At 37.8% G+C, this 27,500-nt stretch overlaps 1 protein-coding gene across 2 annotated transcripts in view; it reads right to left on the reverse strand.

Moving 5' to 3' along the window:
• Positions 1-27,500, reverse strand: part of tln2b (talin 2b) — a 173,923-nt gene that overhangs the window by 10,081 nt on the left and 136,342 nt on the right. For both annotated transcript variants that reach the window (XM_079858777.1, XM_079858778.1), the window contains exons 34-51: positions 27,041-27,184; positions 26,808-26,969; positions 26,473-26,613; positions 25,261-25,442; positions 22,002-22,134; positions 20,372-20,473; positions 19,274-19,444; positions 18,986-19,132; positions 17,209-17,310; positions 17,001-17,120; positions 15,296-15,442; positions 6,489-6,655; positions 6,145-6,328; positions 5,734-5,859; positions 4,425-4,541; positions 3,369-3,554; positions 2,935-3,042; positions 2,746-2,851 (exon numbers count right to left, since the gene is read on the reverse strand). In XM_079858777.1, coding sequence (XP_079714903.1) covers positions 2,746-2,851; positions 2,935-3,042; positions 3,369-3,554; positions 4,425-4,541; positions 5,734-5,859; positions 6,145-6,328; positions 6,489-6,655; positions 15,296-15,442; positions 17,001-17,120; positions 17,209-17,310; positions 18,986-19,132; positions 19,274-19,444; positions 20,372-20,473; positions 22,002-22,134; positions 25,261-25,442; positions 26,473-26,613; positions 26,808-26,969; positions 27,041-27,184 — 2,545 coding nt within the window. The remainder of the gene's footprint in view (positions 1-2,745; positions 2,852-2,934; positions 3,043-3,368; positions 3,555-4,424; positions 4,542-5,733; positions 5,860-6,144; positions 6,329-6,488; positions 6,656-15,295; positions 15,443-17,000; positions 17,121-17,208; positions 17,311-18,985; positions 19,133-19,273; positions 19,445-20,371; positions 20,474-22,001; positions 22,135-25,260; positions 25,443-26,472; positions 26,614-26,807; positions 26,970-27,040; positions 27,185-27,500) is intronic.

The following is a 27,500-nucleotide window of genomic DNA, read 5'->3' on the forward strand; positions in this document are numbered from 1 at the left end:
ACGTGGCATTGATTCAACAAGGTGCTGAAAGCATTCTTTAGAAATGTTGGCCCATATTGATAGGATAGCATCTTGCAGTTGATGGAGATTTGTGGGATGCACATCCAGGGCACGAAGCTCCCGTTCCACCACATCCCAAAGATGCTCTATTGGGTTGAGATCTGGTGACTGTGGGGGCCATTTTAGTACAGTGAACTCATTGTCATGTTCAAGAAACCAATTTGAAATGATTCGAGCTTTGTGACATGGTGCATTATCCTGCTGGAAGTAGCCATCAGAGGATGGGTACATGGTGGTCATAAAGGGATGGACATGGTCAGAAACAATGCTCAGGTAGGCCGTGGCATTTAAATGATGCCCAACTGGCACTAAGGGGCCTAAAGTGTGCCAAGAAAACATCCCCCACACCATTACACCACCACCACCAGCCTGCACAGTGGTAACAAGGCATGATGGATCCATGTTCTCATTCTGTTTACGCCAAATTCTGACTCTACCATCTGAATGTCTCAACAGAAATCGAGACTCATCAGACCAGGCAACATTTTTCCAGTCTTCAACTGTCCAATTTTGGTGAGCTCGTGCAAATTGTAGCCTCTTTTTCCTATTTGTAGTGGAGATGAGTGGTACCCGGTGGGGTCTTCTGCTGTTGTAGCCCATCCGCCTCAAGGTTGTGCGTGTTGTGGCTTCACAAATGCTTTGCTGCATACCTCGGTTGTAACGAGTGGTTATTTCAGTCAAAGTTGCTCTTCTATCAGCTTGAATCAGTCGGCCCATTCTCCTCTGACCTCTAGCATCAACAAGGCATTTTCACCCACAGGACTGCCGCATACTGGATGTTTTTCCCTTTTCACACAATTCTTTGTAAACCTTAGAAATGGTTGTGCGTGAAAATCCCAGTAACTGAGCAGATTGTGAAATACTCAGACCGGCCCGCCTGGCACCAACAACCATGCCACGCTCAAAATTGCTTAAATCACCTTTCTTTCCCATTCTGACATTCAGTTTGGAGTTCAGGAGATTGTCTTGACCAGGACTACACCCCTAAATGCATTGAAGCAACTGCCATGTGATTGGTTGATTAGATAATTGCATTAATGAGAAATTGAACAGGTGTTCCTAATAATCCTTTAGGTGAGTGTATATATTTTTTTTGCTGAAAAGAAATGAATACTACTAGAAAAGAAGCACCACGTGTACAGTGTACAAGTCCCAATAAACAAAAAATAGGGATGCACAAAATATCAGCCACTATATCGGTATCGGCCGATACATGTTCATTCATGATAAGAAATTTGGCAGATATATTAAAGCTGATAAATAATGGATTATTTCCTTTAGCTGAGACATTTGATATGTGCACTGTTCACACTGTTTGAATTGCTTGAAATATGATTGGAATCACTAAAAGGAAAGTGTAACAGTTAAGTCTGGCATATAGGCTACATAAAATGATAATAAGAACATTAGAATTGTGTGCTTGGGACATGGCTTTTAATGATGAGACTTGTTTTTGCAACCAGGCTCTCAAAAATTATATAAAAATTTGGATTTAGATTTATCGGATAATATATCGGTTATCGGCTTTCAAATATAAAGAAATATCGGTTACCGATATCGGCCAAAATCGGTGCATCCCTAACAAAAAATGACAAATTAAATGAAATCTTAAATTATTTCTAAAAAATAAATAAAGTTTAAATAACCATATAATCTAATGAGAATCATCACAAAAAATGTGAATAAAAATAATACAAAAAAAGTGAGTACACATTACGGTAAGGAGAGAAATGGAGGTAAGTATACTTAATTGTCATGAAAATAATTATAGATCATTTATTATTTTCTTGACAAATATATTTTATATAAATATATATTTATTATGCTAATAAATACAGTTACCATGGAAAATGTTGGTAAGGGCAGCAGTTTGTATGAATAATGTATGATAATGAACAGATGCCACAACTAATAATTCAAGTTAAACACTGTTCTTAATGCTGACTGGCAGGTTATTACAATCACAATCATTCATTAATTGTCTAGATGAATGTGCACATCTTTATGTTAATAGCCATTTATGGAGCAAATGTGCTTTGCAATACATTTTCCTTTACCGACGTTTAAGAGGCACTAAAAGATGTCTGTTTTTTTCAAACAGCTTGTGAAAACAGATGGCAAGAATGTGTTTGAGGATTATGTTAAACCTGAGGGAATTCAATTCTATCCCTTCTTCTCTTTTCTCTCACACTATAACTCATTGTATGCGTGTATGTGTCCATGCCGGTCAGTAACTCAAGTCTGTATGTGTGTGGCCTGATATTGGAGAAAAACAACACTGTGTATATCATACTCACCTCCATCTGTGGCAGAAATGGAAAAAACAACAAAGCAGTGTTATAGAAAAGAGCAAGAGAGCGCCATCAGCCCAATGTCTCTATTAAACCTCCACAAATTCAGCTCAATTGACCTGCAATGTTCCCTATTACCTCTCAAGAGCATTTGTCATAACCAGGCCTGTATGACGGAAAGCTCAGCAGAATTCGAAAACCCATCATTCACAAAATTAGATAATATATATATACGATTTTCTCCATTATAATAGCATTTCGCAAGGCTTTGCATTTTTATTTTAAAAAAGTTATTCCATAATATTGTATTTCAAACTAATAGTGTTGCTCCATCAATATTCATATACTTGGGAAATAGATACACTTTGGGACCAATCCGTAAGTGTGCGCTCACCTTTCATGGCTTCAGCAGTCTGGATGAGCTCCGTGACGGAGCCCGCCACTTTCTTGGATAGTGTGGCCAAGTGCTGTTTCTGTTCGGCCGTGGGTTTCTGCAGGACCTGTGTGGTGTAAACAGACGAGGTTTAATCACAGAACACATGCACAAACACATCCTGTAAAAACTGTCGGCGCGCCCACTCACGAGAAGGACTTGTTCGAGCAGGTCGATGTATCCGGTGGTACACTCGATGCCGTAGAGCAAAGCTTTATTCCTAACATCCTGGACTACTTCTGGGTGGTACGCGGCTTGCTGCAAGACACCAATGCCAATTTATAGCACATGATGAGGAATCTGCAGTTTTATATGAATTTGTGGAGTGAAAACGCATTGCATCATGACAACACTAGAGGGCGTAATTTAGGAGTCAAAGGTGGGTTAGTGCAAAATGACATTGAGAAATCGATCAAACAGCATTGATCGTACATGGAGAATTTGTGCAAGCATAATCATTTGTGTATATAAACACATTTTGTTGGGTTTCAAGCGTTTGTGGATTACTACTGTACTGTTGATCAGCATGAGGTGAGGTGTGTTTGTATGAGTGGGCATATGTGTGTGTGATGGTGGATAAACACCTTGCAGGTGGTCAACATGTCGGAGATGGCTTTGCGGCTCAGGTTGGCAGTGGATATCACATCTTCCTGCTGAGCCGAGTTCCCTGCTGCCACGGCTTTGGCCGTCGCTACGGTGATGCCCTTGGTCATGCGGATGAACTCTTCTGGGGTGGTGGATTTCTCAGGAACGTCCTTGGACTGGAAAACCTGGAAAACAGATGATGCAATAGTCCGGCAAGAGAAGAAATAGTTCATACATAACCGATATCTATTTCTCTTTATTGAATCTTATATTTTTAGAATCGGTCACATGACCAGTGCCGATTTTTTGTGGACTAAATACAGAAATGCAGTCAGGATTTTCAATGTACTGATGGTCATTTGATAAAAGGAGCACTTAAGCTAGAAGATAAAATAGAAATCTCTTGCTTTCCTGTATCACTATCTCAATCTGTCATAAGTGGAGTAGAGACACCCATGGGAGAAGGAGAACGAGGAGCAGGTGGAGAACAGGCAAATGCTCACATGCCGTATTACTCTGTATTACCAGTTCATATCACAGAAGGATGGGTTTTTACCTCTGTCTGGGCTAAAACTAATTAAGCTGGACCTAATTGGTACTAATTCACGGTCAGATTATAAAACAAGTGGATTTTATTAGCATATCTTAATTAGATTCAAAATGAACATGATAAAACTGACATTTCTAACATATTAACTAGTCTCAAGTGCTTAAAAGATGTTCACCCAAAAATGAATTTACTCATCCTTGTGTCGTTCCAACCCCGAATGACTCTTTTTCTTTTGTGGAGCACAAAACAAGATATTTCGAAAAAATGTCTCAGTGTAATGTTTTGTCCATTTAAAGTCAATGGGGTCCATTGTTGTTTGTTCAAAACCACTTATTTTGTGTCCACAGAAGAAAGTCAGTCATGCAGGTTTTGAAAGGCATGAGGGTGATAAAATAATGACAGAATTTTCCTTTTTTGAGGAACTATACTTTAAAAGTGGAATGCACAATATCTCTTGGAAAGACTCTAGTAAGAGTTCAATATACACACAAAGTATGTTCCGTACAGTGAGTTCCTGTTTAATGCACTCAATAGTGGCTTCCAGAGCCCTCGTCCCGCGAGTGGCCTCATCTTCCACCGCTTTCACAGTTTTCAGCAGAGAGGTCACGTTCGTCACCATCACCTGTAACATCAGAAAACATAGGGAGGTCAAAGTCTCTGAATAACCCCTTTTTGTGCTTCATGTACTGTATATCTCAAGTGAGCTCAATTAGAGAATGTCAACAGCTTTGCAACCAGTTTTTTCACCTGACACACTGAAAAAAGGTCAGATGCAATGTTATGACAGGAACAGCTGTATCGAAGAGCTCAGTAAAGTACTAGGCAAGGTCGACCTAGTTCTGTTCTTTTTAATGTAAAAAGCTGAAATCTAAATCATCAAAACATCAGAAAATGGTCATGTGATCAAACTGGACCTTTTAAATGGACCACAGCTGAAGCCTGTAATTATTCTAAAACTTGCTTTAGGCAAAGTTTTAAATTCAAAAGGAACAAAAGAGGAAACCCAAGAAAACAAAAAGGGGCCTAAGACAAAGCCCTGAGGGACGCCACCACAACACACTGAAGAAACAAGTGCAATGAATGTCTGAAGCAAAATCCCAGAGGATCTGAAGTCACCATTTGTTGGAGGAATGTAAAAAAATCTTCCTGTGAAGATAACAACAGTATTACTTAAATATGCTAAACAAAACATATCATGTTGCATGTATGTGGAAGTTAATCCCAGAGGTTTAACAGCACCAGGTGAATGATCAAAGGATTAGAGTATTTTTGAAACTGTGTGGGGTACACATCAATTTCTGTTTATACAAGCCTGGAGATTCATTTCATATGACAAACTATGTGCACTGATCCACAGCATCACTGCAGAAGCAAGCACCATTTTAATTTTCTTTTAATTATGTTTACGAAATTAATCATTTATGCTTTGCTACATAATAATGCAATAATGGCATTTGGAGAGGAGACAGAAAAAGGAAGAGAGGAAGGGAAAGAAGCAGTCCTTAAGCCGTTCACACACACAGAATGGTTTTGTCCCCTGCAGTGTGGCCATTGAGTCGCTCACATACACACTGTGATGCACACTATGATCACTGAAAGATAGGGTTTGATTTGTGGCCACACACCAAGATGACAGCGAGCGAAGACAGCACCCAGCCAAGAAAATGAGAGACAGGGCCAGCTGTTAGACAGGTGCACACACACACACACACACACCGAGGGTGTGATAGTCATCAGAATAAGATATGACCCTCACTAGACTGCATAATGCCTTCCTTACAGACACACATACAACATTCCTCAACCAAACACACCTTGGCGGCACTCTTCAGCTGATACATGGATGGATCGTCCGCTGCTTTGCCCGCGGCACATTTAGTGGCACTAATCAGCTCAGCCAAAGCTTTAGCGACATCTCTGACTGCGTTTATCAGGACCACCTGAAAGAGACAGAGAGAAGACTTTATCACAACCACCTTTAGTCGTGACATGCCACCGGCTTTATCCAGTCCCATAATACACTGCACTCCTCCAGGGATGTAGATGTCGAGCTGAGATGAGTCAGAGGGTATCGGCATCCAAATGCCACGACATCTTCTACACTTGAGGAGAACTAATGATATTCTCATTACACTGAGATAAGAATACAGGAGCAGATTGGTGATGGTATCGTCTACTGAATCCTATGACAGATTAGGAAGATGCACAAACAGAGACACACACACCTGTGTCTCTGGGTCCTCTGAGCCCATGCTCGCGGCGCCCAGTTTGACCACGTCAGTGAGCTGTGTGATGGTCTTGGCAGAGGAATGGGCAGCCTGGGCGAGTTTGTCCTGGCTCGATGCAGCACCAGACACAAGCAGCTTGGTGTCCTCAACCAAAGCTTTGGCTGTTTTCAATATGTTCTCTCTGAAGAGTGCACAAACAAATACGCTTCAGATTACACGACAGACACTCTTTTTCGAGCTCTATTCTATGGTCCCAAGATTATACAAATCTTTAATAGAACAAACCGTTCGCATTTTATGTATATGATGCTGAAACTTTGCCATGTTCTACTAGGTCTCACCTGTGGTCTGCGAAAGACTCTTCATTCTCTGCGTTGAGTGTGCCGGCAGAGGCGAACATGATGGTGGTGTCCAGGTCAGCCATGATGCCGGAGACAGAACTGGCTGCCGTTATGCAGGCCTGAGTTCCTTTATTCCCAGCTTGCAGGGCGGACAACACCATGGACACCTGCGGGAGAGAGTGAATCACACTTCGTTATAAACTCCATAGGCAGAGTTTGGGACAGCTTTCCAATGCGGTCAGACTTCTCTTGGGCGATAACAATTCAATGAATTTTTCATTTATTTTATTTGATTAATTAAAATGATATATTTTAACATTTAAATGAAAATGTATTTTAAATTAAATTGATATTTTTATTGACAAATAATAATAATAAAATAATAGTTTAGAAGGTTTTTATTAATAAATTATAAATACATAATTGTATAGGTTAATTATAAATACATAATTATATTATGGATAATAATAGATTTAGAAGGTTGTTTAATATATTACAATGACATAATTTAAATAAATAGTTTAATATAATATTTACAAACAAATAATAATTGCATTAGAAGGCTTTGTTTATTATGATTACAAAATCTCAAAAAGTTTAAATTACACATACATATAATATATAATATAATTATATTTATAAACAAATAACAATAATAAAGTTTTAATATATTATGATTACATACATTTCAAAAAGTTTGATTACAAATACATTATAGTATAATAAATAATATAATATAATTAGTGCTATCAATAAATTAAAAAAAACGAATTAATAAACTAATTTTTAGTAGGATATAATAACGTTATCAAACACGTCACAGTCTTCATTACACAAATAATAAATTAAATATAGATTAAACATTAATTAAAGCTACAAATTTGAACATTTATATTACATTTATATTATTGATCCAGAGATTGAGAGAAGATGGAACGACCTGCTAATTAAATACTAATAAAATAAACTAATTAATCACATTTTTTTGTAATTAATAATACCTAACATTAACGTTTTTAATATATTTTTATACTGTAATAATTTCACATTTAAACTCCAAATGAATGTAGAAACAACATAAAGGCAGTAGCCTATATTTTAAAGATTTGTTTAATGGCATCTTTTTATAAAAGAAGGCCAGTATCACAGATACCACAGCTGCTGGTGTCTCAATTAAATAATTTATTTCCCTCAAATTTAGCCATTAATTATAGCCATTCAGCATTACAGTATAATTAAAAGCTATACATTTTAACATTTATATTATTAGGCTTTAAAAAATTCAACAAACTTTAATTAACTTTAATAAATGTCACATTTACCTGCCCTTCAATATATCAGGGCTCAATTTTTTCTATAGCCCAGTCAGAGCAGTTCAGATTTTTACTTGCCCTGTCAAAATAAACAAAAAGTTATTGTGTGCGTTGTTTTTGACTCATGTAAAACCTGCGTTAGGATTTTCAGGTAGGTCTAAGGTAGGATATAATAATGTTATCAAACACTTCACAGTCTTCATTACATAAATGATAAATTAAATATAGATTAAACATTAATTAAAGCTACAAATTTGAACATTTATATTACATTTATATTATTGATCCAGTGCATATGCTGGATCAGACCACCAACTGGTGATGGCCAACAAAAATGATATTTAACCCATGATTTACTCACCCTCAAGCCGTTCGAGATGCATATGTCAATCATTTTTCAGACGAACACATTTTCAGTTATTTTAGAAAATGTCTTAGATCTTTCAGTGGTTATAATGTCAAGTTATGGGGTCCACTCCTTCAAGTCCCAAAAATGTGCATGCATCCTTCACAAAAGTAATCCATCCGGCTCCAGGGGGATAAACGAAGGCCTTCTGAGGGTAATCAGTGCGGTTTTGTTGTAAAAATATAAAATAACTAAAAATGTGTTCGTCTGAAAAATGATTGACATATGCATCTCGAACGGCTTGAGGGTGAGTAAATCATGGGCTTAATATCATTTTTGGCCGAACTATCCCTTTAAGAGAAACTACAAGGGGAAGAGAAAGAACTGCTTGACACCAGAGGAATAGAAGACAATCCATCAGCTGACATCGAAAAGGAATGGGAACAAATCAGAATGGTCATACATGACACAACTGACAAGATCATAGGGAGGTTATCAGGTGGTAAAATACCTGATTGGATTTCTTCGCAAACACTGAAACTCTCTGATGAAAGGAGAGAGTGGAAAACGAGAAGAGGAGAAAGCAAAGAAACGGTAAAACAACTACCTATGCCGACAAGTCAAAAAGAGTGCAAAAACAGACAAAGAACGATATATAAATGACACATGCAAAGCGATAGAAGAAAGCAGAAAACAAAACAAGAGCCGAGGAGTATATGAAAGTATCAGAAAGCTAAGCGGGAAGAGTACCAACAAAATTAGTATAATAAAGGATAAAGAGGGGACTATGATCATTGATGCAGAAAAGGTAAAGACGCATTGGAAGCAGTACTTCGAAGATCTGTGTAACGATCCAAATCCGGTGGACGAGAGAATTCTGGCCAACTTGGACTACAACGGAGACGAAGAACCAACACCGAGCCATCATGATGGAAGAAGTTGCCCGAGCAACAGACCGCCTCAAAACAAGGAAAGCCCCAGGCATCGATAATATTACAGCGGAGGAAATAAAAGCAGCTACAGATGGAACAGGATTACAAATTATCTTCCAGCTCTGTAAACGAATCTGGGACGAGGAGGTGTTCCCAACAGAGTGGAAAAAAGCTGTCATCATTCCCGTGTACAAAAAGAAAGATAAACTGGATTGCAATAACTACAGAGGCATCAGCCTGTTATGCCACAGTAGCAAGATCATCACAACAATAATTATGGAAAGAATAAAGAAGAAAACGGAAGAAATCCTCTCCGAAGAACAGGCGGGCTTCAGAACATCACGGAGCACAATTGACCAAATATTCACGCTCCGACAATTAGCTGAGAAGTATATTGACTTCAGCAAGGACTTATTTGTATGCTATGTAGACTTCAAAAAGGCATTCGATAGCGTGTGGAGAGCTGGATTGTGGATACCCAGAAAAAGTTGTCCGAATATTAGAGAGCCTATATAAAGGTACTTTCAGTGCCGTAAGAATAGATGCTGATGTGACCGAATGGTTCGAAACAATAGCCGCTTTCCGACCGGAGGAACCTTTTCACAGTTCCTAGAACTATTGGCTAAAGTACCCATATGTTCCTGCGGTGCGAACACGCCGACTAGGAATGACTTTAGTTCAAGGAACTCCATTTGGAGGAACTAATTTAGGTCCTACTTCAGAGTAGGGTCTAAACCAGCACTATAGGAACTACCCGTGACGTTTAGTGTACACTGATTGACCAAACGCACGCAAAACACCAGCACCCGCCATTTTTAAAACAGCTATGATGTAAACACACAGATTATAGCCTATATATTTACTCCAGAAACTAACTATACAAACATGGAAAACAGTGATAGATGGGCATCTAAACCTTTATGCTGAAGAGAGAGAAAATCCAATGCAACTTTGAGGGGACCAAGCCAAACATGATTATGTATTTCTGCTCAGCTAGCAACACTGGACATCAACCACACGGCATAGGCTAATAACTTTTTTCTATACTGTCTACTTTCTATAACAGTTCTATCTAATAACATATTAAACAGTACTGTTAGACAGATCGCTGACTAATAAACACAGAGAATGAGAGCATTGTTTGCTCTGGCGTTCTCAGCGCCGCCAAAATGAAGGTCCGTCGCGCCGTCAAAATAAAAGTCACCGTGCTTGCGTCACTCCCTTACCCCTCCTACCAGTTCCTATGGCCACTTGGCCAGTGCGAACGCAAACAGCAAAACCGAGTTTGGGGGGGGAGTAGTTCTTAGAACTGTTTAGAAGTGGACAGTTCCTAGAACTAAGTTCCTGTAACTATTTGGTCGGAAAGAGGCTAATAACTCCTACTATTGGGCTGCATGGTGTCTCCACTTCTCTTTTTAGAGGTGATCATGGCAAGTGCGCTGGAAGAGGCGAACGAAGGAGCAGTCATGAATGGACGAATCATCAACAACCTCAGATTCGTGGACGACATCGCAGCTTTGGCAGAAAACCAGGAGGATCTACAAGTAGTGATCAACAGAATCGTAGAGGAGAGTACAAGGATGGGCATGAAGGTCAATACAGGAAAGACAGAAGTACAACATATTGGATGGGAAAAGACCAAAGTATTCATCCAAATAGAAAACCAGGAACTTAAGCAGGTAGAAGAATTTGTGTACTTGGGAGGAAATATTAGTGAGGACGCCTCTACAGAACAGGACCACAGAAGAAGAATTGGACTAGCGTGTGGTGCAATGCAAAAGTTGAACTCCATATGGAAATCTAAAGATATTTCCAGATTTACAAAAATAAGAGTTTATGAAGCCTTGGTACTTAACATACTATTGTACAATTCAGAAACATGGACACTAAGAGAAGCAGACAAGAATAAACTGAGAGTGTTTGAAATGAACTGCTTACGGAAAATCCAAGGGGTGACAAGAAGAGACCGAATAAGAAACGTCGACATAAGAAGAGAATTGGGGACGGAAATCGAATTCAGAAAAAGAGGCTTGGATACTTTGGACACGTGGTCCGAATGAAAACAGAACGACTTCCAAATGTCGCTCTATTCGGTCACGTGCACGGGACAAGGAGGAGAGGGGGCGACCAAAGAAAAGATGGTTCAACAACTTGGAAGAGGATCTGGAAAAAATGAGGCTGAACATCGTCGAGGCTTGCAGACTTGCAGCCTCTGACCGAAATAGATGGAGTGTTGGGGCTGTCGGAGCGTGGGCTACCATCGCCATGACATGACATGAAAGCTACAAAAGTTATTCAGTCAAGAGCAGTGAGTGATTTTCTTGCTTTCTTTTGGTCTTTGATTAACATTAATGACAGACAGAAGCAGGTTTATTAGGCTGCTGTCACTTTAAGACCTGCAGCACATGACGAGTATCTGACAAGAATCCCGTTTTCTCACAACTCTCTACATTCATTTAAAGGGGACATATCATGCTAAATCCACTTTTTTAGCCCTTAAATGCATTTTGTTGTATATTTGGAGTGTTTAGAAGTACAGAAAAGTTGAAATTATTCTCTTCAGGTGCTTCGTTGATATCTTTATATTCTGTTTTGGCCTTATTTTTCAACCTGTTCCGATTTTTCTGTTATCTATGACGTTTTGTGAACTATTACGTCACAGTATTTGCAGCGGAACTGCCAAATAAGGACATTGACTTCCAGCCCAACACTTCGAGCAATCCACCATTTTTGTTTCTCGCTGCAATTTTGTCGTCCAAGCTAAAGGATGCAGAAGTTACGAGAGGGTAAGTTAAAATGTTCGGTTGTTGGATGTAGTAACCCACACGCTTCATTACACCGTCTAATGTAGATGAACTGCCGCGCTTGTGACAGGGCGCATGTTTAACTGAAAGAACGAGCAGAGAGAGAGAGACCCGGTTGCGCGCGCGCGCTCTCTCTCTCTCTTCGGAGCCAGGCGAAAGTGTAAACAAGACACCGTCTCCAAACTAGACGCTGTCTTGCTCTCTCTCCCTCGCACATATTAATCAAAATAAATCGACACGGTGGTAAAAGGTCGGAAGACCAAAGTTTCATGTGTAAATACAGTAACACACCATTGCGATACATCCATATGAAGAAGTTGTTCTGCAGGTTCGTCGTCTTCATTTTCATCTCGCTCCGGCTCCGACTCTGGCTCGAACATGTAAGGCTGGCTGGACAAGTCTTCCGTTGTTGACATTTTGTTAATAACGTGTGAATAAATTAAGTTTCTGTGCCGCTAGATAATCGTATCTCTGCTATCAAACTACAAAAATGGCCGAACGGGGTGGAGTTGAACCGAGTGTCACCTCTGCATCCTGGAGAGGGGGCGGGGTATGAAGTGTCTCAATTGTATTTAAAGAGACCGCACCAAAACGAGTTGCTCTCAGACGCACATCAGAAAAGGGGGCCTGTGGAGCTATAATAATGAGGAATTCAGACCCAAGCATTGCAGTTCCGCTTTATATAGACTACAAATGTATGATTTATATGTAAAAATGAATGATTTAAAAGCATGATATGTCTCCTTTAACACTTCATTTAACTCATTTAAGACTGTGCTTGCAAGGATACTCGACAAAACAGGCATTTTTGCATCATTTTATGTGATTTTGTCTGTTCAAGTGCTGTCTGAAGGAGCTTTCTGTTCGCACGAGTGTGAGTGTGTGTGTGTGTGTGTGTGTGCGTTCTCTTATCGCGCTTGAATGGTTTAAAAGCATTTGCATGAATAAGAGCGTGATCATATAATGTAACGTTAGCCAAAGGACGATCGGTAAAAAAGGATTTGCTGCGTTAATTGCATTAAATATATTAAAAAATATTGCATGCGTTAACGTGTTCATTTTGACAGCTCTAAATATTATATAATAATGTTCTTACAAGCTACGATGAAAGCAATACAAAACTGATCCTGGATCTGTCTAAACATAACCGCTTCTACCATCGCTAACATCAGAAAAAGACAAATGCTGAGAGATGGGCTCTGACAAGCAGCTGAAAGATAGATGGACAAGTCCATTAAAGCGAGACCATTATACTAACACTGAGAAAGAGAGAGAGACCGACAGAGAGAGATGGAGTTGTCTTCACGAGTAGATGAAAAGCCATAAGGGAGGCATTCAAATGCAACCATCCCTATTCACGTTTAATACAGAAATGATTCCAGGCAGAGCTGAGGTTTGTATTGAATCGGGCTAGTGGGGTTCTCGGACACATTTAAACAGAGCTCATTTAAAGCAGCGAGGGGTCACTCTCAGCACCATCACAGTAGGGGCCGAACAAACTCCAGCTACTGAGATGTAAGCGAAGACAAATATGACACATGATTGAATGCAATCTACTATACACAACCTCACAAGAAAAGCAGTGGGGGCTTCCTGCATTAATTCCAAAAAATGGCATAAAAACAGTTGGAACACAACTGTGGCAGTCAGTTGTGAAGTCAGAAAACGGGCGGTCGACTCTCACTGTGCCTATTATTACGACTGGAAAATCGTTCTGACCACAATGTTGCGTACTATTTTATTTGTATATTCTCAAGCCCATCTAGACAATGTTAGGTCTACCACTGACATTAAACTCATAAATATTAACAGGACTGTTTGATGTCCCTGCATGCTAGAATACCCAGGAAAATGTTTGCTATGTCGTCAGGTTCACATCAGTTTTGTGAAAGAATTTATAATCCATATAATATGATGAAATACTGAAAATACATTCGTTTCATTTCATTGCAAATGTTGCAACCATGATTCTAATGTGTTATGAGTGGTTGCCAGGCGTGGCTATGCCATTTGTTAGGGCGTTGTGGGTGGTTGCCAGTTTGTTGCTATGTAGTTGCTAGGGTGTCATATGTGGTTGACAGGGAGTTGCTATGTGGTTGCTAGGGTGTCGTAGGTGGTTGACAGGGAGTTGCTATGTGGTTGCTAGGGTGCTGTGGATAGTAGCAAGGACGTTGCTATGCTGTTGCTGATATGTTGTGAGTGGTTGCACGGATGTTGCTATGATATCGCTAGGGTATTGTGGGTGGTTGTCACTATGGTGCTATGTGGTCGCTAGGGTGTCGTGAGTAAGCGATTACAAGGGTGTTGTAGGTGGTTGCTAGTGTGTTTCTATGTGGTTTGCTAGGGTGCAGTGGGTAGTCAACAGGGTGTTGCTATGTGATTGCTAGGGTGTTGTGGGTGGTTGCCATTGTGTTGCTATGTGGTTGCTAGGGTGTCTTGGTTATGCTATTACTAGTGTGTTGTGGGGTAGCAAAGGAATTGCAGTGCTATTGCTAGGGTGTTGTGGGTGGTTGCCATTGTGTTGCTGTGTGGTTGCTAGGGTGTCTTGGTTATGCTATTACTAGTGTGTTGTGGGGTAGCAAAGGAATTGCAGTGCTATTGCTAGGGTGTTGTGGGTGGTTGCCATTGTGTTGCTATGTGGTTGCTAGGGTCTCTTGGTTATGCTATTACTAGTGTGTTGTGGGTATTACTAGGATGCAGTGGGTAGTCAACAGGGTGTTGCTATGTGATTGCTAGGGTGTTGTGGGTGGTTGCCATTGTGTTGCTATGTGGTTGCTAGGGTGTCGTGGTTATGCTATTTCTAGTGTGTTGTGGGGGTAGCAAAGGCATTGCAGTGCTATTGCTGGCATGTTGTGGGTGGTTGTCAGTGTGTAGCTATGGGGTTGCCAGGGTGTATTGGAGAGAAGCAAGGACATACTGTAGCTATGTCATAGCTAGGGTGTTGTGGGTGGTTGCTAGGGCATTGCTAAGCATAATATTCTGGTCTCTAGATATGACTAGTCTCTCCTTTAATGTAAGTTTATGGGGTTTTAGCCTTAGCAAACATACCATACGAAATAAATCAACATTAGAGATCAGAAAGAGACTTTAAATACAAGCACCATGAACCTTTGATTACAGAAATTCGTTTGTGATTTTTTTTCAATACCTTGATAAAAATGTGCTGTCCAATCGATTAATTGCGATATAACATAACATTTTGTAAATATGTAATATATTTATATTTTACGGTCCATTCGACGGTCCATATACATATATACATATATATATATATATATATATATATATATATATATATATATATATATATATTCGAATGAACATCACTATAAAAATGTAATTAAAACGGAAACAAAGTAACGCAGAAAACCGCACAGAAGTAACGTCCTCCCACACTAGCAAGCAAGCCTACCTTTTCAGTGACGTCACGTGCGTATTCGATCAGCTCTCTCTTGGAGAAACTGTCCGTCGGGCTCATCTGCAGGGCTCCGGCCTTCTGTACCAGGTAGATGCAGCCGTGACCCAACTCCTGCACCCGAGTCTTGATCTGAGATCCCACCTGCAAATACAGCAAAGATATCGAGTTTAAGAAAGAGTTCTGGGTCTAAATCTGAATATATTCATCCTCGGCGACTGCTTTAAAAGCCACTGCCTCTGTTCAACAAAGCTCTATCCAATAATTAAGAAGTGATTGTGACGGCCTTTGAGGGGGCCCGACAGCACTGTATGTTCATTACCTGACACACAGATACACGGGTGGGCGGCTCTTCATTATGAATATCACAACGGGCTTTTAAGGCTTGTGGGGGTGCACGTTTCTATGGTAACGGCAGCGGCCACTTATGTAAAAACGCTAGCGAAGAGAGAGCCGGTGACTACCGTGTCCTCGTGTCGGGTTCCTTTTTTCAAATGTGGATAGAGCAAAGGTGTGAAATAAGTCGGCTGTAAGGTGTGAAATTACACCATTGTTCACAGGCTTAACGACACACGGAAAGTGCAAGTATAAGGTTTGCTATACATGCATGACCAAGGCTCATGTGTTTGCACTACATTGCATGGTGTGAATGAGTTTATTTTTATTATATTTAAGTGGTTATGATACACAAATTTTCATAAATAAAGATTTTCAGTCAATAAAGACACAATTTTCAATCTATTCCTCACATAAATATATCAAATGGCTTTAGAAAACTTAGAATATAGTGTACAAGTGCCAATAAGATGGTTTGAACAAGTTTTCTTTTTGTACGAGTATGTTTTGTGTGTTTAAATGGTTAAGATATGCAAATACAACTGAGATCTGAAAGTACTTTTTAAGGTTTTCAATAAATAATGACTGTTCTTATATATATATATATATATATATATTAGGGCTGTCAAAATTAATGCGTTAATGCATGCAATTTTTTTCCCAGTGTAACATGTTAAACGCAGTTAACGTATTATCCTTTTTTCATATCTTTTTTTATCAAATTTATAATTTATGCAGTGAAGACTGTGAAGTGTTAGATATCTTTATTCAATTTCTGCATATTTCCTACCAGTTAGATGAAATATTTAAAGTTGTATTACCATTCATTTGGAGATTAACTGTGACATTTTTACAATATACAAATATATTACAACCTTTAATTTCAGGTGCGATTAATCGCGATTAATTACAGATTTTTTTTTTATTGATTGACACCACTAATATATATTCATATATATTTTATTTTTGAAAATATTTTTTCCCCTGAATTTTCTGTATGTTATAAAATACATAAATAAAAATAATACATTATAATTTTTACTGTGTTGGTCTATACACATATGGACATGTCATATGGACATTTGTGACATTTTAGGGTGTTTTTTTGGTCATTTTTCGAGTTCAATGGGACTTTCATGGTATGGAAAAGAACATTCTAGATTTCGAAACATCTATTTTTGTGTTTTACACAAACAAGAAAACCGTATAAGCTCATCTGAGCTAATTCAGTTTCAGTTTGAAGTGATCTGTTCCTTTAAATCTGGAGTTTGCGTGAGGTTTAGGCCATCTGTGTGTCTATTATCGTGTGTGTAAATGAGCATTTCTCAGATCACTGGTTAGACGCACATGCTGGAGAGATCCTCACCTCCTCTGGCTCGGCAGTGGCAGCTGCCAGACGGCCTTGTAGTGCCAGCTGGCTGTAATCCACCGTCACCTGAGACGCCAGTCCACCCAGCTCCTCCGGACAGGTCACTGACTTCGTCATCTAGGGTCACATAACAGACCACAGGTGATATTAGCACAGTGGTGTGTGAGAGGACGTGGAGGCATTTTGAGCGAGCGAGCGTCCTCACCATTTCCTGCGCAGTAATGGCGATGGCTTTTGAAAACTTCACCATGGTGGTCTGGTAATCCACAAAAGTGCCGTCAGGCTCCGGCGGAGTTCCTTCATCCATCTGTGAAATAAAGAGACCCAGATAACAGTGACGTAATGCTGGATCCAGTCCTAATACAAATTACAGTCTTCACGTGGTTCATGTGCATGATGTTGTGATCATTCCCGCAGAAAATGATCAGGGTGCAGATATTCAATTGACTGCCATTGTGAATCACGACAGTATAATGAAAGACTGCATACATGCAGAGATGATAAATGGAGATGTTCTGCCAATTCAGTCTAATGATGACATACAGAGACAGCTGTTGTATCTGTGACACATTTACATATGAGAGAGCCAGACAGAGATGGCTTTGATGAGAAAGCATTCTAGTATGAAAATATATAAATATACATGAATAATAAAATAACTTTTATATATATATATATATATATATATATATATATATATATTAGGGCTGTCAAACGATTAATTGCGATTAATCGCATCCAAAATAAAAGTTTGTTTTTACATAATATATGTGTGTGTATGGAGTATAATTATTTTCTATATATAAATACACACACATGCATATATATTTAAGAAAAATGTGTTATTTATATATAAAATATTTATATATAATATAAATTATATATAATATAAATATATATACACAGTATACACATGCAAATATTTCTTAAATATATACATGCATGTGTGTGTATTTATATATAGAAAATAATTATACACCGTACACACACATATATTATGTAAAAACAAACTTTTATTTTGGATGCGATTAATCGCGATTAATCTTTTGACAGCCCTAATATATATATACACACACATATACATATACACACACGCAGATATATATCTGTGTTGGTAAAACAGTTTTTTTATTATTCATATATATTTATATATTTTCATACATATTTTATTTAAATGTATTATTATTATTTATTTTTATAGGGATTATTGGTATTGGCCAATAACATGTCTACTTTACAGATTAAAAAAGTTAATATAGTATAAATATTATAAATAATATATTTGTATACATTTATACAGTGTATTGGTTATTATACATAAACATAATTTTTAACATGATTATCCAAATAAGACGGCGAGGAAACAGTTTTTTTTTCTAGTGGTAATATGCAAATGCAGGTATATATATATATATATATATATATGCAGCCACTGTGTAGGTTAAACAGTTCTTTTACACTTATTTTTCATATAAATATTTAATAAACTAATTAATAAAATAATAATAGGCATTAATGGTATAAAAAAAAATAAAAAAAAATAATTATATATATATATATATATATATATATATATATATATATATATATATATGAATACATAAATTTCAGTTATACAGTTTAGCAGCCATTATACCAAATACCTCAACATGAATGATCAATCATGAATACATATACATTTAATTGTTCTCCGCAGTTTTTGAATCTGATTGGTCGTTAATTTTCTGTCAAAATGTCATATGTCACAAAAGTATATATACAGTATTTATATACTTTTGTGACAAACAGAAAATTGTATTTACTTATTTACTCTCAAATCTCACCCGCATTTGCACATAACCACTGAAATATAAAAAATAAAAAATAAAACTTTCACAGTGTCTTATTTTTTCATTCACGTTCTGTTTTTGGGCTCATTCGCTCCCTTTGATTTGTTGATATTAGCAATGGCTTTGTTGCTAGTTATCAATAGAGTCACTGACCCGCCCGATGGACTCAGCGATGGACTCGACCATGCCGCCCACCATCCCCCCCTCACTGGCGGCCTCGTTTAAGGTCACCATGATGTCATCAACTGCCTCCTTCATCAGCTGGGCCGCTTCGGCTATGGCATCATGGGTGTGGGTCGCCTGCAATAGCCAGTATAGACCCATTAGCACCACTTCACAACTATACACAAACCAGAAGCTCTGTTAATGTGCCATTGGATGCTACAAGTTGCAAATTTGCAGATGTTAATCCCCGTGTGTTGTTATTTCCAAGCGTCGTACCTTACGGTTTCCTCCGCCCTCTTTGGCAGCGTAGAGCATCTGCAGAGCCGACTCAAACAGGGTTTTGGTTTGATCTAGTATGTTCATCTGCTGCTGGTGGTCGGCATGTTTCGACGCCAGTCCCACTGACGCCACAATCACTGGCTCAAAGTAGCTCGCTAACTGAGTCACCTGAGAGGAAAAACAGACGGGTTAAGAACATCTGGCATGCAAACATACAGTTTCTTGTATATATTTCGGGCAAGAGTGATATATAGAGGGAACTGATACAATTTCTCAGTTATTTAAGTGATTGACAAGCTGATAAACACTTTAGACAGGCGGCATCAATATTGGTCCAAACAGAGCCGGATTTAATTCAACCAGGCTTTTTTTAGATGCTTTTTTTTTTTTTAGATATGCTGTCATACTGTAATCAATTCATGATGTTTATTCTTGAGATTCAAGTATGTGATTTACACACACAAAAAAGACATGTTATATGGAAGTATGAAGAAAGATGAGGTTGTTGATCCAGGAACATTTCGTACTTGTGTAAATCACATTAAGCCTTCGGGGAAAATCACGGGCTGCGTCCGAAAGCTTAAAAAATGCTGCATTCCATGGTATGAAGGCATCAAGGCATGTTCGGATCCGATGTTAGCTTCACTTCCTGTCTCCTGAGATTTGATCGCTTTTTGAAGGCAGCATAGATGTATCCTTCGCTGCTTTTGATATCCCACAATCCTGTGCGTTCCATTCCGTGACAGTTGGGATAAAACAAAGATGGCGTCTTAAAGTTGCAGTTGGTGGTCAGTTTGTGTGTTACCATTCGTTTTTGACCAACGTTTTTTTTAGAAATTACTAGTGTTGTAATTAAATATTTGCTTAGTTTTCACCAAAACTCGCTCTATTTTGCAGTAGATCATTAAACCGATACGCTGCCTCAGAAGTCTGTCCGAAATCAGTTTCGTGAGGCACCTTCGTGTGCAAACGCTGCCTGAAGAGTCATTGCCTGAGGAAACAAGTCAGCTGCCTAAGCTTTCGGACGCAGCCATGGATTCGCTGAAGTGGTGACATTATTTGTGGTTCCACTATTGAGATCTATGTCCCTGTTACCTTGTGTCCGAGCTGAGCTGCTTCCCCTCGCGCTGCAGTGGAGATGGGGTCAATGAGGTGTCCGATCTCCTGCACGGCAGAGGTCAGCTGCTCCTGTAAAGCCTAATGGAAGCAGTCTCACATTAGCATTAGCACAAACCAAGTCCTGAAAAGTCAAGCCAAAACGTTTCGATCGCCCCCTGGTGGCTGGCTGCAGTATTGATCTTAAACCCCGCCCTCTCCATGTAAACGAATGGGACGCGAGCCAAAAACTAAAATATCCAATTACACTACAAATAACTTTTTATTCAAAGATCGTTTCTGTCATTTTTGGTAGTTCTTATTACATAGACATATGTTAAAGTGTTCATTTTTCCAATTCGTTTGGTTATAGTTAGTTATTTGAAGCTATAAAAATGGGGTGTAATGTCATGATAGATTGCGGGAGCGAGAGTGTGGGCGGGACCTTGATGCCGTGGCTCCACTATGGCATTATTATATAAATACAATAATGATACAAACTAAAAATGACAAAAGCATATTACACAACTACTAAAACTTAAATTAAAATGAAAACTGAAAATATAAAAATAAAAGCTAATTCAAAATATTAATACTATAATAGTATATAAATAACATTAAATAACACTGAAGATGATATATATATATATATATATATATATATATATAGAGAGAGAGAGAGAGAGAGAGAGAGAGAGAGAGAGAGAGAGAGAGAGAGAGAGAGAGAGAGAGAGAGAGAGAGAATCATTAGACTAGGGGGTGTGTAAAAACTAAAATGAATCAATTGATTTATTCATTAAATCAAAAATGTAAGTAAAGAAATAACTTCTTAAATTCACAAATAAAAATACATTTTAAATAGTTTATTTAATTAATGTTTAAAAATGTAATTCGGTATAACAAATAAACTAATACTTCAATTAAATAAAATAATGGGGTGGGGGGTGTGGGGGTCCTTAATTATTTTTTAATTGGATAAAAAAAAAGCCATTTATAGCATTTATAAAAATGGTATTTACATTATTTATAAAAAGTAAACATTATCAATATTAATAATGTTACTTCACTAAATAACATTGTTACTATACGAAGTTACTATACTTTTAAACAACATTAAATAAATTGATTTAAATGTCTATTTGTTAGTTAAATTGAAAATCTATTTATTTACTTACATTTTTATTTGTAAATAAACACACTGATAATTCATTTCATATTTATTAATATTTTTAAAGGAATAGTTCACTTAATAGTTCACTTAAAAATGAAAATGTTGTCATCATTTACTCATCCTCTTATTGTTCCAAACCTATATGAGTTTCATTTCTTCTGCTGAACACAAAAGAAGATATTTTGAAGAATGTCGGTAACCAGACAGTTGATGGACCCCATTGACTTCCATAGTATTTCTTTTCCTACTATTGTACTCAATGGGGTCCATCAACTGTCTGGTTCATACAGGTTTGAAACAACTTGAGGGTGAGTAAACGATGACAGAATTTTCATTTTTAAGTGAACTATTCCTTTAAGACTCATTCCTAGTCCTCTTCAGAAATGAACACTGTACCAGAGCAACATTATTGAAACACAACACTACTATACAGTGACGGCAGGCGTTTTATTGATTTACCTCGAGGGAGATGTCGTCTCTGCGGGGCAGACTCTGACCCACGGCGACGAGGGACACCTGCTCAATGTCCCTGATGCTCTTGTTGATGCTGTCGATGGACTGGTCACACTCCCGCTGCCCAGGGGCCTTGTCCCTATGACAACAGAGGACACCAGGTTGCTATGGGGTATTTTTCAGCTTAATTGAATTAGGTTTCTCAACTAAATCCGGATATTGTACATTACAGCATCATAAAACAGGAGAGTCAGCGCAGACGTGGGCGATTTTGCTCATACACACACAGAGCTGGCTGAGCTCCAGCTGTGATTGGTTGATCTGGGAGGACAGTGTGTGGAGGGCAGCCAGGTGGGCAGCGAGCCCAGCCACTGTTCCCGCTCCTGCCGAGAGTGTTACAGTCGAGGTCCTTCACTGGCGCTGATCTCAGATCAGATCGTCTGTACGCACTCGGAGCAGGAGAGCGTTCAGTCTCCTCATGCTACATCAATCACCCGGGACACTCTCAGTGGAGAGAGAAACCCAGTAAGAGTCACTTACCACAAAATACAACTCAGCGACATCAGACACACTCTGATATTCAGCTTTTATTTGATAGAAAAGCCTTCAAAACACTTACTGAGAAGAAGAAAAAAATAAAAAAAAATAAATGTTGGCTTTTAGAAAAAGAAATATCGTACTTGTGTTACTTTTTTAGTGATAAAAGATTTTTACAGCTGATTCAATCATCGATTTCTAACCTTTCTCGGCTGGTTCTGACTATTTAAGCTTTTATCAAAATCTCTGTTATAACAGTTTATATTTAAGCTCTTTTCTTATGGTCACTGTTAACTGAATTAAAACGTATTATTATTTTTTTAGCATTATTTTTACTTCTTATTTTTAACAATGTTGGAAACAGCTGCTTATTTTTTTGTAGAAACCGAGATTTTTAAAGGTTTCTTTGATGAATAGAAAATTTGATGAATAGTATTTATTTGAAATAGAAATATTTAGCAACATTATGGTCACTTATGGACCAATAAAAAAAAAAAATAAAAAAAAAAAAAAAAAAAATAAATAAATAAATAAATAAATAAATAAATAAATAAATAAATATATATATATATATATATATTTATATTATTTATATATATATATATATATATATATATATATATATATATATATATATATATATATATATATATATAAGGGCTGTCAAACGATTAATCGCGATTAATCGCATCCAAAATAAAAGTTTGTGTTTACATAATATATGTGTTCATGGAGTATAATTATTTTCTATATATAAATACACACACATGCATATATATTTAAAGGTGCCCTAGAATGTGAAATTGAATTTATCTTGGCATAGTTAAATAACAAGAGTTCAGTACATGGACATGACATACAGTGAGTCTCAAACACCATAGTTTTCCCTTTCTTATTTAAATCTCGTTTTTGAAAAACACCCCTGAAAAACAGGCGAATCGCCACATAACACCAACTGTGACGCAACAGTCGGGATCATTAATATGTACGCCTCTAAAAAATTGCATATGCCAGCCCATGCTCAGTGCCAGGCGGAACTGCGCAGCCGAATCATCTGATACCGCTACAGTTTAATTCGAAGTTGTTAGTTGCTCTGCCCGTTTCACCACGGACTGTTTTTCTAACCTGGAACAATATCAAGCAGCCAGGCATCTCTTGGCGTCTCAAACGGACGAAGGGGGCAATTTCAACTAACGTTATATTCCCGCAAGCGGTAAGTAGTGATTTTATTAACGATAATTTACACTGTGTTATCTAGATCCAGCGCGATATTGTTTTTTCCTCGAGAGACATCGTGGCTTGCAAACGAGCGAACGAAGCATGGCAGTTGCTCAGTGTTTGGATGTACAAATGAACACAAAAGTATTTTTTTAGTTCCTTCATCCGAGCCTCTGGAGAACCAGTGGGTTATGTGAATTTCTGATGTGTAATTGTTCAAGTTCAGACAGATAATCTTTCTCTCAAAGTCGTTCAACACTGTTTATGCATCAGTAGATCGCGTTGCAGTGATAAGATCTTCATTCACGCGATCAACAGGCTGTCATCTGCTCAATGCTGGAATAATCTAAATACTTAAAAAACTTCTCATGATTCGTTAATCCCGATAGCTGTAATAGTAAAAACGTATAAAATCTGTAATAGTAAAAGTTTTCCAGATAGCTCTACATGTAATGCCAGATATTTCATATGCAAGCATGTCAGCCAATCACAGCAGAGGGCGTTTACACTGAAGTCTCACAGCAGACACGCCCCTTCAAACAGAGTGTTCAATCCAGGGAATGAAATCAGGCTAGGAAATATGCCTTTTATTTCTAAATTATAACAAATTTTGATCTAAAAAACATACTAACATTATAAGGGCACCCCAGGAAACATTATAAAATAATAAAATAATCCATTCTACGGCACCTTTAAGAAAAATGTGTTATTTATATATAAAATATTTATATATAATATAAATTATATATAATATAAATATATATACACAGTATATACATGCAAATATTTCTTAAATTTATACATGCATGTGTGTGTATTTATATATAGAAAATAATTATACACCGTACACACACATATATTATGTAAAAACAAACTTTTATTTTGGATGCGATTAATCGCGATTAATCGTTTGACAGCCCTAATATATATCTATATATATATCTTACTGACCCTAAACTTTTGAACAGTAGTGTATGTCTAATAAGAACTAGGTTTTTAAGTAGGCTTAAACAAAATATGATCCATAATAGCCAGGAAACACTCACCAATGAATAAATAAATATAAAGGTAATTTAAATTAATATAATTTATACTGAATATAACACAGAGGTGAAATTGATGTGTTAATTGATGTGACCATTTTGTGTATTTATACATTATTTGATTTGCTTAATTGTTATTTTATTATTTTTATCTTTCAGTTTAATATATCAACTAATGATTCTATACTGTTTTGTTTATAACACACTCTCTGGTTTTTCATTTCATTGGTTGTTGGTAATATTACTTCCCCCTGGAGCTGTAATGAGAGGGACAGATTTGAGCGTGTGTGAACAGCTGCTACTGTTAATAACTTGTGCTTGAGTTATTTAATCAAGAAGTTGAAATTATACCTCATCTTTTACCCACATTATTATTATTTAACAGCTGATGGAGACTGAGGCCGCCGCACGCTTTTCACATATCTTTCTCAACTGCTGAATCAGGTCTTTATTTGCGTGATACAGACCTGATGGACGTGATGAGGCTCTTGATGGAGTCCGACACGGTCCGGGAATGGCCTGCCAAGATGGACCAGGTGGGAGGATCTTTGGGATTAATGATAAGTGAGCGGGCCGTCTCTAATAAGTGGGTGGAGCTGTCCAGCATTGAACGAGCCGAGCGATGGATCGGCTCCTGGGAAGCTGAACCCTAAAATTAGAAAGAAATACAATTCAGTTTACAATCCATTCGTTTTTAAAATCCCATAAACATATGTGCAACATATATAAAGGGAAAATGTCAAAAAAAAAAAAAAGTGAATATAATATTCACTTAATGAATAAACATTTTTGAACAAAATTGAAAAAAGTGAATGATTCTGTAACTCAATCATAAAGACAGTCACTTGCTTCATTCCCGAATGAATCAGTGTTATGAACTAATTGGTTGAGTACATTATTCAATGACTCACTCATAAAGAGTCACTTGTTTTGTTCCTTTAAAATCAGTGTTTTTAAACAAAATGGTTGAGTAAATGATTCAGTGACTCCCTCATAAAAACAGGCACTTGTTTTGTTCCTGAACCAACAGGGATAGGAAAAAAATACAATTCAGTTTACAATGTAATATAATATAAAATTCCATAAAAATATAATATATAATATTCTTTTAATTTATTCATAATACTCAAATATTTTTCGTCTTCTGGTATTTCTAATGGTTCGATTCTCTTACGTCTGCATTTGATGAATCCTTGATATCAAAAACACATCTGGGTACTTTCATGCGTCCTCTGTACTTGCATTCTTGAATATTGGAACCGGACTTTGACGGTTGATGATGACTTGGTACGAGAACACAAGGACGCAAGATCGCTTATGAATGCATATTGATAAACGGCCAGTCACTTGTTGGCAGAACTAACTGGAAGAATAATGACTCACTCATAACGACAGTCACTTGTTTTGTTCATTAATGAATCAGTGTTTGTGAACAATTTGGTTGTAACCTGTAGAAAGAGTCAGTGAAAAGTGTCCACCACTAATGCAGAGATGGACAGTCGGTCTAGAATGAATGAACAAAACCAGACAAACCGTAACAGAGCATCTTGGTGTTTTTAGATTTGTCTGTCCTCCTGATTTGGTTTAAGAGTCTGTGAAATGAGTACCCAGGCACGCACACTCACACACACACACAATAAATAATACATGAAATATTGTGGTATTCAGTATTTCATCACCTCATGGCTTATCTGTGCAGGAATGCTGGCAAACTCAGGGTTGGAGGCAAAGGTGGAGAGATTATCCACAGCTTCTATCAGCGGGTTCGTGGCCACTCGGCACCTCTCGCGGTTCTCATCTGAGAAATCCCCGTCTAAGGCCTGAGAAACAATGCAGAAACAGATCACATCTGCTAAAACACTTCAACCCATACAAATAAACACAGCCTTATTGATGGTTATAAGTTTGCAAACGGTCAGGCAAGCGTATGTCTTCATGCTAATGCAGAAAATGCAAACAAATCTATATTACTCTGTTACCAAATGATCTTTTGGTAATTAATCGCAGGCCGTACCTTTATAGTTTTGACAAGGTTAGCAGTTGTATTGGCGACCTCTTTGGCTGACTGTACGAAATGTCTCCGGGCTACAGGATTGGCTGTTTTGGAAGACGCCAGGCGACAGGCGTTGCAAAGGGCAGAGGTGTGCTTTGCGACAATGGTAGCCGCTGACAGAACCTACTCAAACAAAAACGGATGAGAATGCAAGCCAAAAAAAATAACTTAATACTAAAGAGCCAAACAGTGACCTGGGAGGGGCTGCTGGCCGGGTCCACCAGATTCTGGCAGGCCATCTGAATCGCCTGATTGGCTCTGGCAAACTGGATGGGATCGACCAATCCCTGGTGACCCGACTGGCTGTTGGGGTCTGAGACTCCTACCAAATAGGAGGCCTGAAGAAAAATAAAGTAAGGCACAAAGAGTGTATTGTGTTTTTATAACCTTACATCAAAATTCAACTTTATTTTCCACCTTTGAAACAACTCTGCTGACAAAACCAATGCAGTGTGGACTGCAAAAATGTTAACCGATAGCACCAAGATCCGATCAAGTCCTGATGGATTAAATTAAGCCCACCCAAGATTATTTCCCATTGAATATTCAGTTTCACTCAGACATTTCAATTTACAGAAGCTAAATGTGCAGCAAATGCCTATTCATGTTGTCGATAACATCAAATGATGCTGGTAATACTTAACTATTGAATTT

The sequence above is a fragment of the Squalius cephalus genome (assembly GCF_949319135.1).
Source record: "Squalius cephalus genome assembly, chromosome: 23".
In the NCBI taxonomy this organism is placed as follows: Eukaryota; Metazoa; Chordata; class Actinopteri; order Cypriniformes; family Leuciscidae; genus Squalius; species Squalius cephalus.